The sequence below is a fragment of the Dipodomys merriami genome, unplaced genomic scaffold (genome assembly GCF_024711535.1).
Source record: "Dipodomys merriami isolate MVZ:Mamm:240054 unplaced genomic scaffold, mDipMer1.0.p SCAF_17, whole genome shotgun sequence".
Taxonomy (NCBI): domain Eukaryota; kingdom Metazoa; phylum Chordata; class Mammalia; order Rodentia; family Heteromyidae; genus Dipodomys; species Dipodomys merriami.
In genome coordinates this window covers 12,949,273-12,963,186 of record NW_027203048.1, presented here as the reverse complement: position 1 = coordinate 12,963,186, position 13,914 = coordinate 12,949,273, and the positions used below count along the sequence as shown (strand labels likewise).

The following is a 13,914-nucleotide window of genomic DNA, read 5'->3' as shown; positions in this document are numbered from 1 at the left end:
ACAATTTCCCTGTCACATCTACAGGACGCAGAGCATGGGATGGCAGTGTGGATACAGCCAGAGCAGGGTCAGCCATGGTACAGGGGAACAGTAGATATGGCCTCAGGCTATAACAGTGACCATCAGTATCAACACCTGAAGCTTGAACAGCTACTGTAGATGCTGTACAATGGTTAGACACAGGTGGTGAATGTGGAGTGTCAGTGGGTCTTGGTGGCATAGCTCCCATCTTCTCCAGGGAGGGAAATGGAACTTCAGTGAACAGGATAGCCATGGTGGGGCCCCCACAGAGGACTATAGTTCAGTACCTCAGAGCAGGATAGGAAGTCAGGGGAAGGTCACGTTCCTTTAGAGAAGGAAATCTAGCTCAGAATTTACTGTTAGGTGTCACCTGGTTTATAGCTCCAAGCTGGAATTCTCTGGAAACATAAATCCCTGAGAGTTGGCTTCTAAAGAGCACATACAAATGGAGAGGAAAGACACCAAAGAACCAAAAAAAAACCCCAAAGAAGCAGACAATCTCCTTGGATTTGGGGATCGTTCTTACAGGGCCCTCCCTTCACCATTTTTACCCACAAAGAGACTTGTCTCCTGGTACCAAAGGCTCCATTGGAAAACATTTCCCTTTGAACATAAGGCCTGCTAAAGACTATTCTTGGAATAGTGGCTCCTGCTCCTAGAGGAAAATATGTTGAGGGGTGTCTTTTTTGGGGGGGGGGTCCAGTTGTGGGGCCTGAACTCTGGGCCTGGGCGCTGTCCCTCAGCTCTTCAGCTCAAGGCTAGTGCTCTACCACTTGAGCCACAGTGTCACTTCCGGCTTTTTTCTTTTTGCTTATGTGGTGCTGAGGAATCGAACCCAGGTCCTCTGGCATGCAAGGCAAGTGCTCTACCACTGAGCCACCTTCCCAGCCCCTGTCTTTTTTTTTGAGCCAGTTCTGGGACTTGAACTTGGGGGCCTATGTACTGTCCCTGAGATTGTTTTGCTCAAGGCTAGTATTCTACCACTTGAGCCACAAATCTACTTCCAGTCTTTTGGTAGTTTATTGGAGATAACAGTCTCTTGCAAGCTTTGAACCAAGATCCTCAGATCTCAGCCTCCTGAGTAGCAAGGATTACAGGCATGAGCCATTGACACCTGGCACAAAAGATGAGAGAAGACAAAACCACTATCAGTGCTAAAAATTCCCACTTATTTCCTTTTAAGTGCCATCTTAGAATAGGCTTCTGGAGGTAGGGCATCCAGAAGCATTTTTCACTACTTTTTCTGAAATAATAGCTTTGAGACATTTTGATTGCATACCCTATTAGTAAAATTATTTTGAGCATGAACCAGAAACACATGCGTATTTATTTGTTAACCATATCTATATATAATAGTGTATGTTGCTAATATATTTAGGGTGAAAGTTCTAATCATGCCCCTAGATATTCCTCATAAACAAATGTGAGGCAGATAGGACATGATAATCCTCAATTCACAGACCTATAAGCTCAGAGGAGAAAGAACTTGACCAGATCGTAAAGCTAGGACTGGTGGAGCTGGGATTAAAACCCACTTCAAGCTAAGCATGGTAGCTCACGGTGGTAATACCAGCACTCAGGAGACTGAGGCTGGAAATTCACTGATTCGAAACCAGCCTGAGTTATATAGCAAAACCTTGCCCTAAACAAAACAAAATAAAACCACCCTGAAACCAAATGGCTCAATCTCCACTGTGCCGTCTACCAGGGTTGTGTGAGCCACCTCTGCTGGGTGCTTGATTCTTCCCCTCACCTCCTACTTCTCACAGTTTAGATGGACCCATCATATCAGTTTCTGTTGATTTTCACATTCTCCCCCCCCCCCGTTTTATTAGGTTTATCTTTATCTTTTATTACCACAGGCAAACTTCATTGCCAGGGTTTTGGAACCAGGAAGCATGACTTTCTTATGTCTCAGATGTTTTACCCCTGGTCCATTCATCAAGGAAGATGCGGAGACCACCCACAGGAGTTAATGGGTGTACAACTTATTTGTTAAGAAGGAGATGCTATCTCCGGAGCAGGAAGATCATGTGATGTGGCTCACTCTCCTGTGGTTGTTCGGGGCAGGGACATATGTTGTCTAGGCTTCCCAGATGAGAGGGAGGCATGAAGGAAGATTGTTTTTCTGTGTGCCTTTTCTTAGCATGTCCTCTGTGCTCCTAGAAAGGTTTGTAAAAGCACCAATTCCGAGAACTAGAAAAAATGAGGGAATGGTAATATTGGGAAATGATGAAAAATAAAACTAAGGCAGCTGAGAAATTCATAGCTAGGGGGATCCAGAAGTGAGCAAGATCAATGTAGAAATAGGGTTAGGGTGACAACGTTAAAAGTCCTCTCTTTCTCTTTCTCTCTCCTGCCAAGGCCCACACTGGAATCAATGATTAACTAAGGCGGAGCAGCCTCACCTGGCGTGCCCATATAAGGAAGAGCCCAAGGGGAAGAAGTTGGCAGATGCCTGCAGTGCCAGCTGCTACAGGGTATCTACAAAGAGCTGAACTCTCCTTTGCCACTCTTTGCCACCTTCTATCCTGCAGACCTGCTGCTGCTGCTGCTGCTGCTGCTGTGAGAACGAGGGACTGAGATCATCCCAACTTGGTTTCCTGCAGGAATATTACCAACACCGTGGCTCCCTCAGATGCACCTGTGCAGGACACAGGTAGGGTATGAGTGGTAGTCTCTTAGGATTTTGGACTAAGGTTGTTCTGACTTTAGCAAGCATATGAATTTCCCAAAGAGCTTTGTCCTACTCCCTAAGGTATGATTAGTGTAGATGTGAAAACTAAGAATCTCCTAGGCTGGTGGTCCAAGGAGAGAGATACTTTAAGAAGGGCAAAGGAAAAGCTTGAGATCACTTTTTAAGAGAAAATTATTGAAATTTTGCCCAGTTGTTTTAGAGAGATCTCTTAGTCACAAATCCTCTTTGCTTTATGGTCCTTCAAAATTATAAATCTTAGCCTGGTATACAGTGGCTCCCATCTGGAATACTGACTATTCAGGAGGCTGAAATCTGAGGATCATGCTTTGAAGCCAGCCTGGGCAGGAAAGTTTATGAGACTCTTATCTCTAATTAATCACCAAAAGGCCAGAAGTAGAGCTGTGGTTCCAGTTGTAGAGTGCCAGCCTTAAGTGAAAAAGCTAAGGGATAACACGTGGTCCCGAGTTCAAGCCCAAAGATTGGCACAAAAAAAAATCACATCCTCAAGGACACCCTTGTCCATAACGGAGACACTGATGTCAGGAATCAGGCCTTCTGTGTTCACCAATGTAAAGCTTGTGATGGGAGAAAGGGGGCCCAAGGCTATTATAAAATAGCATAATAATTACATGAAATAGAAAACAATCCTGGCTAATCACAGGGACAGATTGCTATCACTTAACAGATTTAGATGCCTGTGTCCTACGGCTGTGTCCGTCACATACATTTCTCAGCCACTAAAGTCAGGCCATCTTTGAGATGTGATGCTTTTCCCAAGGGAACATTTCCAGCTGCTTGGCTTGAACCCAAGCTAAAAAAACTTAGACTGAAGCCAGATACTTCCCCCCTGCAGGTACAGTGGATCGTGAGCTAGAGACTGCCCTGTTTTCTTGGGGTAAATAGAACTTTGCTTACCACCCCCACACCCACACCCTCAAGAAATATTTGTCTTCTGGTCTTCTTGGATTGTTCCATCTTGTACTCAATCAGCTTGACCTCGTTGCTTTGTGGGGAGATGTGTGTAATAGGAAGGCTTACTTACTACCATGATGGCTGATTAGAATATAGTAACATACCGAGTGTGAAATAGGCAAGAGTTACATGTAGCATGAGCTCATTAGTCTTAATTTGTTGATAGAAAAAAAGTGACTGGCTCTGGAGCCCCTGCTAGACACAAATGGCAGAACTGAGTACTATTGTACCGTGTTCTGCTGCTAGTTATATTCAGTGGCTCACTTGAACAAAAAAACACTTCAGAAGAAAAAGTGCCATCAAAAAGTGCACAAATGAATAACCTGATGACTAGCATCAAGGACATACTTCTGCGCTGAGGACCGCATTTGGAATTCCTCTATGTGTTAACTGTGTGACTTTAGGTGTGCTGTTGAACTGCTCTGGGTCCTAGTTTCCTCTTTACTAAGCTGTGGTCACAGCCTCATAAGATTGAAAAGGGTGAAATGAGGCAGCCTGTAAAATACTGTATATTGTCTGGAAATGGTAACTGCTCAAATGTTTTGATCAGTACTATTAATAGAACTTTGGCTTGTGTTCTCAGTGAAACAAAGCCAGGTATCCATGTTATTGCACTAACTTCTCAGGAGCTGTAATCCCAGGGCAGTAAAGTGAGAGGAATGGGAAAATCATCAAAGGATGGGAGGTCATATACCTGGTCTTTCTTCACAAAGAGGCATAGCTAGTCACTTGGCCAAAGCATTACACTTCTAAACTAGATGTACAGAAACACCTGCCTTAGAATGGCCCATCTGGACTAAATATACAGAAACACCTGCTTTGGGAAGGCCCTTCAGACAGTGTGGGAAAGCAGTGCGTGTGCCTGTTCCCTGTCCCCTCTCTCCCCTGTTCAGTTCAGAGAAGCTCACTTCCTGATACTCCTGGCTGTCACTTGGCCTCCTTGGCAACCACTGAGAAATCCAGATCCTAGTCCTGATTCTCAGTGACTCATCTGATCCCATACAAGTGGTCAGCTGAACCACCTCCATGGCCGAGTTAGAGAAATAGACCGAGTCCCAAACACAGGTGAGGCTGAAAGATCCTGAGAGCATAGACATGTTCAATAGAGATCAAATTGTCATTATTAGTGTTTTCTGGATACTGTGTAAGGAACTTGTGTTTCCAGGTGGAGGCATAATTCCTTTTCCATGAACCAACCATATAGAGACCTTGGGTAGGCCATTACAAACCCATCTCCACATTGTTTGTATTCTTCCACTAGGGTACCTCCCACAGCTCCCCAAACTGCACATATTGGAGCAGGCCACTGATAGTAAGTACAAGGCCATGCAAAAGACAATCTAGGGGGGAACACTGACTTTTCTACCACCCTCAAGATTCTACCACTTGAACAGTGTTTCCTAGAGCATGGCACATAGAATATAAATTCTAGACTCAATTGCAGAGAGCTCCATAACATAGAGGTTCTGGGATCAGGATTTTGTTGCCTCTCACTCTTCCCAGCTCTAAAGGTCATGATTCAGATTAGCATATAAAGGTTTTGAGAGGGCCCAAAGGAATAAACCAGTCCAACTGAGTACATGAGCTCTTCCCATTCTGCACACCGCAGGGCACACTGGCTTTGCACTGTGGTGACTCTGGCTGCCTCTCGTCTGCCTTGATCTCTGAAATCTCAAAGGTCTCTACTGTATACTTTTTCTTTTCATAAACTTTTTGAATAAAAACTTCTATGATATACTGGGAGGATGTTCAGTGCCTGGAGAATTTGCCAGCCTGTGAAAACCAATCTACCAGGAACCCGCAGCCAGGTTTTGTCTCCCCATTGTAATAATGAACAGGATTGACTATGGGACCCCTGTAAGCTTCTAACCTCCTGTACCTGTGATGCTTATGCTGAAAGGTGACTGTAGGCTATCTCCTCCATCTCCTGACTTGCCTCTGAGATAATCTCTTTGTCTTCATTTAAGTCTGTTTATTAATTGGACATAATAAACAGGACTAACATTTCAAAGATTTGTTACACAGGTAGGAAGTAAAGGTTTCCCTACTACCCTCTCTCTCTTAGAGTTGTATATGAGCTAAAAGAGCTATTATATGTGATATAATATATATCCCATTGATAGATTTAATTGGTGTATTTGCTATGAACATATATGCATATTTGTAACATACACATATAATATGCATATATAATATTATATATGTGCATTTACATATAAAATATACATATGTATATATCTATATTGATTGTATATATGTATATATATGTCACGCATATTCTAATATAGAGTTGATCCTCCATATCTGTTGGCTGGACATCTGCATATTCAACCAATTGCAGATCAATATTTAGGAAAATAATTTTTGGGCATGAGCATACTTTTTCATGCCATTATTCCATAAATGATACTGTATAACTATTGTTTGCCATTGAATGTAGGTGATGTTAAATATTATAAGTAATCTAGAGATGAATTAAAGTATTGAAGGAGGATATGTGTAAGCATGACACCATTCCAAAGAATTGAGCATCCCCAGATATTGATCTCCACAAAGGTCTTAGAATGGATCCCCATGGATATTGAAGGAGGATTGTACTGTGTCTTAGGTAATGAGCTGCTCCAAGGATTTATCTGGGAGAGAACTGAGGCTCTGGTTAATATTCTTATTTTACTATAGATGTCCCACAGGACCTTTAAAATGGAGAGGGCCAGGATCACTGTTTGGTTTTCCTCTGGAATTAGGGTCCCTTGGGCAGCATGTAGTCCTCTGAGCGTCCTGGGTCAAGTGCTTCACAGCAACTTCCAGACCTGGTCCTGACCTCCCTCTCCATTCAGAGAACCATGTCTTTTTGCACCTGCAGACCAGAGGTGCTGAGAGATGTCATCTACATCAGAATGGACCACTTCCACCTTCAGAAGATACACTAATGACCCCACCCTAGCCCAGATGAGCTCTCAAGGACCTGAGATAGAAGTTGTGGTGGCCTAAGATATTAAGACCCAACATTTTGCAGAGATCTGAGGATCGCGGTTTGAAGCCAGCTCAGGCAGCAAAGTGAGTCTTTTATCTCCAATTAACCACCAAAAACATGGAAGTGGAGCTGTGGCTCTAAGAGGCAGAGTGCTAGGCTTGAGAAAAAACTTAGGGACAATGCCCAGATCCCATGACCAACAACAACAACAAAATCCAATGTTTTCATTTGCTAAGTGGTTTGTCCCAACTTTCCAAGTCTCCCCCACTTGTTTAAGAGAACATTTGAATTGAATAAATGAAAAACACCTTATGGTTCATTTCCCTAACATCAACTTATCTGACCTTTTCTTCTTGACTCAGACATCATGAATCGGGGGAAAAATCTAGGAAAATAGCAAGCATACATTGTTTTGAAGGTGTGTATAGCTATAAAACACAGAAAACTCACTCTACTTTGTAGCTTATAGTTAACAGTCTACTCAAACATTTTCTAGGTCTCTCTCTAAATTGTATGACTCCTATGAAATATTTCTGGAGGGTGGAGAGAAGGATCTTTTCATGAAAAGAAAAGTTTCCTTTTTGGATGTGTTGGTCCACAAGCTCAAAATTTATGGAAAGGAATGAGGAATAAAACATTCCTATTTTATCATCTGTCCAATGATACTATTTAGGGTTCTTAAAAGGCCATATTCTTTTTTAAAAAATCCTATATTCTCAGTATCAGTAACACAGAACATTATAGCTGAATATAAGCCCATTAGAAGACAAAGTCCAACCTTCTTAATGTTCCAAATGGAGAAACAGGCTAGAAGAGGTAGCCATATGCCCAAGGTTATTAGCTTCAGTGGAGCTACACAGATCCTCTTTGCCTGGCAACTGTCATTGTTATCTGCCCCTTTTCCAGGACCTCCAATAGCTGAGATCTCTGAGCTCTCTGAGGATGTGAGGTTGGGAACTCATGGAAGAGCAGGAAGAGAAGGAGAGGGAAGTGGTTGCCCTGTCTATGGAACCATGGAAGGAAGCTTTTATACTCTGTGCTGTCATGCCAAGCTGTTGATCTCCTTGGCAGCCATCCCTGAGGCTTCACCCAGTCACTGGCAGGCATTAGATAGTTCTATTCTGAACACTCATTTCTCTGGCACCTGCTCTAGATTTGAGATGCTTCACAGCTTCTAAATCTGAGCCATGAGAGAGACTTCTTTCATGTCTCCCACTTTCACAGCCTTTGGAGGATTAGAGATTATCTCAGAGGAGGAAAAACACTTGCTTTCCTGTACCCTCCTTGGCACCGATCAAGCAGAAAGCAGAATGCACAGCACTGTGCTTTGGTTGCAAGCCAGATTTCCAGCCATCATGCTAGGGGTGAGACAGCAATCTACTGTAAGTGTTGCCCAAACTGCTGTTTGACCTGGAGCCTCGTGAGCCCTGAGTACTCTTCCTCTGCGACCTGCCTTTCTGGAGGTCACACCTTCACCTATGTCTTTTAGGTCACAAAGTCACAGAGATGTGTTAAGATGACTCTGAAGTGTGTGACTGGCTCAGGGACAGTGTTTATCTGGGGGCTAAATTCCATCTCCACAATCTGTCATGAATGTTCATTCTCATACTCACACCATCTCCCACAAGTTTTTGGGAATAGTCATATGTTCCGCACTTGTGGCAGATTTGCATATGCAAAACATTCTCTTACTCTCCTCCTCTCTCTGTCTCTTGCTTTTCTCTCTGCTCCCTTCTCCCTCTCCTTTTCTTCCCTTTCTCTCCCTTGCTTTCCCCTCTTTCTGTATCTAGCTCTCCCTTTCCTTTGCTTTGTCTGGCTCCCCACTCTTCTCTCTCTCCTTCCCCTCTTTTCCATTCTCTCTTTCTAAAGCCCTAAGGCATGCCAAGGTGCCATATAGCGGAAAGTGGTTTGCACCAGGTTTTTTTCCACTAGAGAGCAGTTAAGTGCCTTATTTTCTCCACTCGGGCGGCTAAATTATTCTCCCTGTGTTAAACAGTGTAATTAAACACATACACACGAGAGTGCGCGGGTCCCTTCCCCCACCCTTCCTTGTTCCTTGTCAGCAGAGAGAGTGTCAGCCCCAGCCTTCAAGCTCTGTTAGTTTTAATTTGAGTTGTGGAATTAGTAATGGGTTTTGCTGGAACACTGTTGTGGGAAATAGATCGCTCCTCGTACAGGGTTTGGGCACCATTTCAAATGAGTATTTGTTAAGGGGAAAGCCGTCCCTTGTCGTGTTCTGCTACATTACATCAGATTTATTTCCATTGTTCTGAAAAACACCAGCCAGGAGAGGACCCTGTGCATCACTCCTGGGAACACAACAATCCAGTGCTGCTTCCTGTTTCTTAGCTGATTGAAAACAAAATGCAAACAAAGTCACCCTTATCTGGGATATATTAACCACACCGCCAGAGACACGAGGCTACCCCCTACCCCTGCCAACTGGGAGGCTTGGGGGAATTGCTAGGCTGAGTCTTGGCAGAAGAGGACTGAGTATTTTGATGGTGTGAAAATTGGGTACTGAAGAAACCGGTTGTGTCGAGAGAGCCCAGGAGGTCAAAGTTGAAAGGGAAGTGCCAGAAAACAGATTCTTCTGCACTGCTATCTGCCCAGTTCTACTGAAGCATTCTTGTGTCCTTCCCTGTTCCCTAGTAAATCATGTTCTTAGTAAGCTCTTTTCTTCACCTCTGCCAGTAGGGCAGCCACTAGTTGCATGTAGATGTTTACATTTTAATGTCAATGAAGGAAGAAAAGGAATAAAATTACAATCCAGTCCCTTAGTTATCCTAGCCATATTTCAACAGCTCGATAGCCATATGACATTAGTAGCTATGTGTATTGCATGGCATGGCTATGGAACATTTTCCTCCTGGTAGAACGTCCTAATTCAAAGCTCTCTACTTAAATCTAACGTCCTATTAAACTACCTATGAACTAGTTCCACCCTCTGGACTATGGAGATTATGTCTGCTTTTTTTGTTTTCAGATCCTTCCCATTGTAGATGTTGGTTGAGAGGGTCACCTCCCCCTATCATAGCAATACTGGGCAGGCAGGGAAAATGCTCCTGGGGTGGGGTTGAAGTTGTGGGACTTTGGTTCTGTTTTAAGAGCTGAGAGATTAGGTGGTGTTCAGCATAGTTCAGAGCCCTTGGAGAACAAGCACAATTTTCACCAAGTGGAGGGTGGGGAGGAGGCCCATACGTGACAAGAACAAAACACTAGGACCTGGAGAAACCTGATGTTAGAAACCCAGAGTGGCAAGGGTGTGTGAAATACACACCCCTGGTATAAAGGCCCCAGTCACAAGGCTTATGTTCAGAGCAGGGCTGTGGGCTAGTGTATGATAGGATGGTGGTGATCATGAGGCTCTTATGCCACACCAAGCACTCTGTAAAGAACCTTCTTATGTAAAACATGTTGTGTCGGGGGGGGAGGGTAGTTTAACTATCTCTACTATCAACCATTTTATATGTAAGAGGAGGAAGCTCAGAGATATCAAGAATACTGCCCAAGGTCATTCAGTCAGCAAGGAAGGGCTGGGATTCAAATCAAGAATTCCCACCAGATTCCCCATATATTCCCATCAGTTTGTACTGCCTCTTCTGTTCTTTGTCCTATTTTCTTAAAGAGCAAGTTCCAAACCAGAAACTAACCTTGGAGATCAGTGTGGTAGCCAAGGAGGGTGAGGCATGGGGAAACTCACTGTGGTCAAAGCTCTGATTCTATGAGCAGGATTATTCTGCCGTGCCAGGGAGCAGGGTAGCAGGGGCTGGAAATGAGTCTGGAGGAGCCTCTGTTTGCCTTTATCTTATAAACATCTCTAGAGCTCAATTCTTCTCACTGGGAAGTTATTTCTAGGTTGCTTATATGCTTGGCTGGATTGTGTCCAGCTTTATGGAAGGTTTGTACCAACTAGATAAAATCACTACCTGTTCCAGATGGGCTCATCTGCATGCCAGGAGACCTACCTATGAGCAGAGTTCTTACCTTCCTAGTAAGTTGTGATTATACTACCCACTTTTCTTTGGATGCAAGGAAGGGCATCAATGGAGCTCCAATAGCTCTGGAACTATTACAGTACACTGATTCCAAGATAACCCAGAGTCACTCATCTGTAATCTCTTGAAATGGAACCACTAGAAGCCAACACTTAAGTTCATGTGGTTCAAGAGCAGCTATATGCTGAATGCTGGTGGCTCACACCTGTAGTACTAACTATAGGAGAGAATCTGAATATTGAAAGGGAGAAGATTGCAGTTCAAAGCCAGCCCACACAGGAAAGACAATGAAACTCTTATTTCCAATTAATCAGCAAAAAACAACCATAAGCAGAACAATGGCATAAGTGGTAGAGCACTGGCCTTAATTGAAAAAATAAGGGCAGTGCCCAGGCCCTGAGTTCAAGCCTAAACAGAGACACACACACACACACACACACACACACACACACACACACACACACACACACAAAGCAGCAGTATACATAGGATCTAAGGCATATCATCTATAGCAATGCTCTTGAAGCTTTTCAAACTCCGTCAAATCTTTCATAGTTTTGTCTCATTAAAAACAGGAAGTAAGGCATACAAAATATTTTTGAAATGAAATCTAGCTGAGACAGAGTGCACTCTCTGTTCTTGCACAGTTAACCTGCCAATGTATGACAGCTTTGTAGTTGCCTCCTCTAGCTTTCATCTTCTTGGTTTGGAGGTCATTTGGAGTTTTGATTCTGCCTTCTGCTTGGTTAATGGTTCTTCCTTTATTTCTATTATTAAACATGACCAAAGAGTTTAAAGAGGTTTTCCTTTTCATTGCAATGCTTTCTTCCAAAACCAACATGAAAATGTTGAACAGGACAGGGCAAGAGACAGAGTTCTGGAACTATTACAGTACACTGATACTAAGATAACCCAGAGTCACTCATCTGTAATCTCTGGGCTGGGTCACTCTGAGAATTCTATTTCCTATGCTATACTCTACTGTACGCTGTGGAGCCAGAAGACATGATGTACAGCCTGCCCAGTCTAGTCTGCTTTACCTTCCTATGTGTACAGAATAAATAGAGATTTTATCAAATGCTTTTACAACTATTATTCATATATATACACACACAAGAAATTATTCATCAATCTCTCTCTATATATATATCTTCTTCTAACATTACTATTTAAAATGTCTCTTGAAATTCTGATATTTCTATGAATATCATATTCTATTGTATCAGTCTATGATTTTCTATGAATATTCATATTTTTTAAGGTTTTTTTTCTAGGCCAGTACTGGGATGAACTCAGGGCACTGTCCCTTAGTTTTCTCACTCACACACCTCTACTTCTGAACTTTAATGGTTAATTGTAGATAAGAATCTCATGGACTCTACTGCCTACTGGCTTTGAACCACAACCCTCAGATCTCAGTTTCCTGAGTAACTAAGATTACAGTCATGAGCAACCAGTGCCCAACTAAAACCTTTTACTTTTTGAGAATCTCTCACAAAATATCTTACATTAAATCCCCACAACAATAGACATTCAGTTCAATTCCTAAATATTAAACCAATAAGCAAATAATTATAATGCTTCTATATGCGAGAAAGTGAAGTATATCTATGCTCTTTCAAATGATACTGTAAAAGGTTAAGAAACTAAGCCATAAACCAGAAGATATTTATAATACATACACCAAACAAAAGACAAATATCCAGAGTAAGTAAAGAATTCCTACAAATCAATAAAAAGAAGACAATCCAATGAACAAATAGGCATAAGATATGAATATTTATTTCTCAAGAGGGGAGCAGAATGGAGAAGAAACTCATTGAGAGATGCTCAATCTTACCAGTAATCAGGGAAACAAATTAAGACCTCAGGAGTTACGATTTCCTCCCATTCAGCACACAAATAAAAAGCATGCTGGTAGCCAGGTGCTGATACCTCATGCCTGTATCCTAGCTACTCAAAAGGCTGAGATCTGAGGATCACAGTTTAAAGAGAAGAAAAGTCCCTGAGGCTTTTATCTCTAATTAACCAGCAAAAGGCAAAAGTAGACTGTGGCTCAAGTGGTAGGTGAAAAGCTAAGTGAGAAAACTAAGAGACAGCATGTAGGCCTTGAGTTAAAACCCTAGTACTGGCACACAAAGAAAAATAAGCCCCTGAGAATGTATAGGAATTTATATGTATATGTGTAGGTATGTATATATGATTGTGTGTATGTATATATGTATATATATATTTATGCACCCACATAATACAGAGGAGATTTTAATTTGGTGTGACCTAGAAAAATAATGTGGTAAACTTAGTGATGTAGAGACTATCATACACTACACCAGAAATCTCACACTGCTAGAGAAACGTACATACATTTATCAGGAGCTTTGCCCAAAAAACATTCATAGCTAGCATAACTACTTACTAAAACAAAGAGGATCTGGGCACCAGTGGCTCATGCCTGTAATCCTAGCTACTCAGGAGGCTGAGGTCTGGGGATCAAGGCTCAAAGCCAGCCTGGACAAGAAAATCGATGAAACTCTTATCGCCAATTAACTACCAAAAAGCCAGAAATGAAGGTGTGGTTCAAAGTGGCAGAACATTAGCCTTGAGCACAAAAACTCAAGGACAGTGCCCAAGCCCCGAATTCAAGCCCAGAACTATCAAAAAAAAAAGAAAGAAACAAAAACAAACCAACAAATCCCATAGCCAAAAAACAAAACAAAACAAAAGAGGAGAAGAAAATCAAATATCCATGGAGAAGTACCTAAATAAATTGTAGAACTGTAGAATTGTAGTGCGTTATACTACAATGAAAAGTAATGAAATACAACTACCTCTGTGTGTGTATGTGTGGGTATGTGTGTGTGTGTGCATGTACAAATCAGTACAGTACTAGGGCTGAACTCTGGTCATAGACCTATCCCTTACCATTTTCTTGTTCAAAGCTAGCACTCTACCACTTGAGTCACACCTCCACTTACAACTTTTTGCTGGTTAATTATAAATAAGAGTCACACAGTTTTTTTGCCCAGGCTGGCTTTGAACTGTAATTCTCAGATTTCAGCCTCTTGAGTAGCTAAATATAACTACCTTTTAAGAAAAAGCAAGTTGCTGAAGACTATAAAAGCTCTGTACAACAATCTTGTTCAAGTGTGGTAAACATACAATGTTACATTTGATTTGTCAACTCTAACAGATTTAGCATGTATATACAGATGTGAAATCATCACCCCACTTAAAATAATAAATGTGTCATC

The 13,914-nt window shown here is 42.2% G+C and overlaps 1 protein-coding gene across 4 annotated transcripts in view; it reads left to right on the top strand.

Moving 5' to 3' along the window:
• Positions 1-2,550: 2,550 nt before the first annotated feature.
• Capn13 (calpain 13) overlaps positions 2,551-13,914 on the top strand; it is an 85,189-nt gene continuing 73,825 nt past the window's right edge. For all 4 annotated transcript variants that reach the window (XM_070025309.1, XM_070025310.1, XM_070025308.1 and 1 more), the window contains exon 1: positions 2,551-2,680. In XM_070025309.1, the coding sequence (XP_069881410.1) occupies positions 2,660-2,680 (21 nt within the window). In that variant the 5' untranslated portion in view covers positions 2,551-2,659. The remainder of the gene's footprint in view (positions 2,681-13,914) is intronic.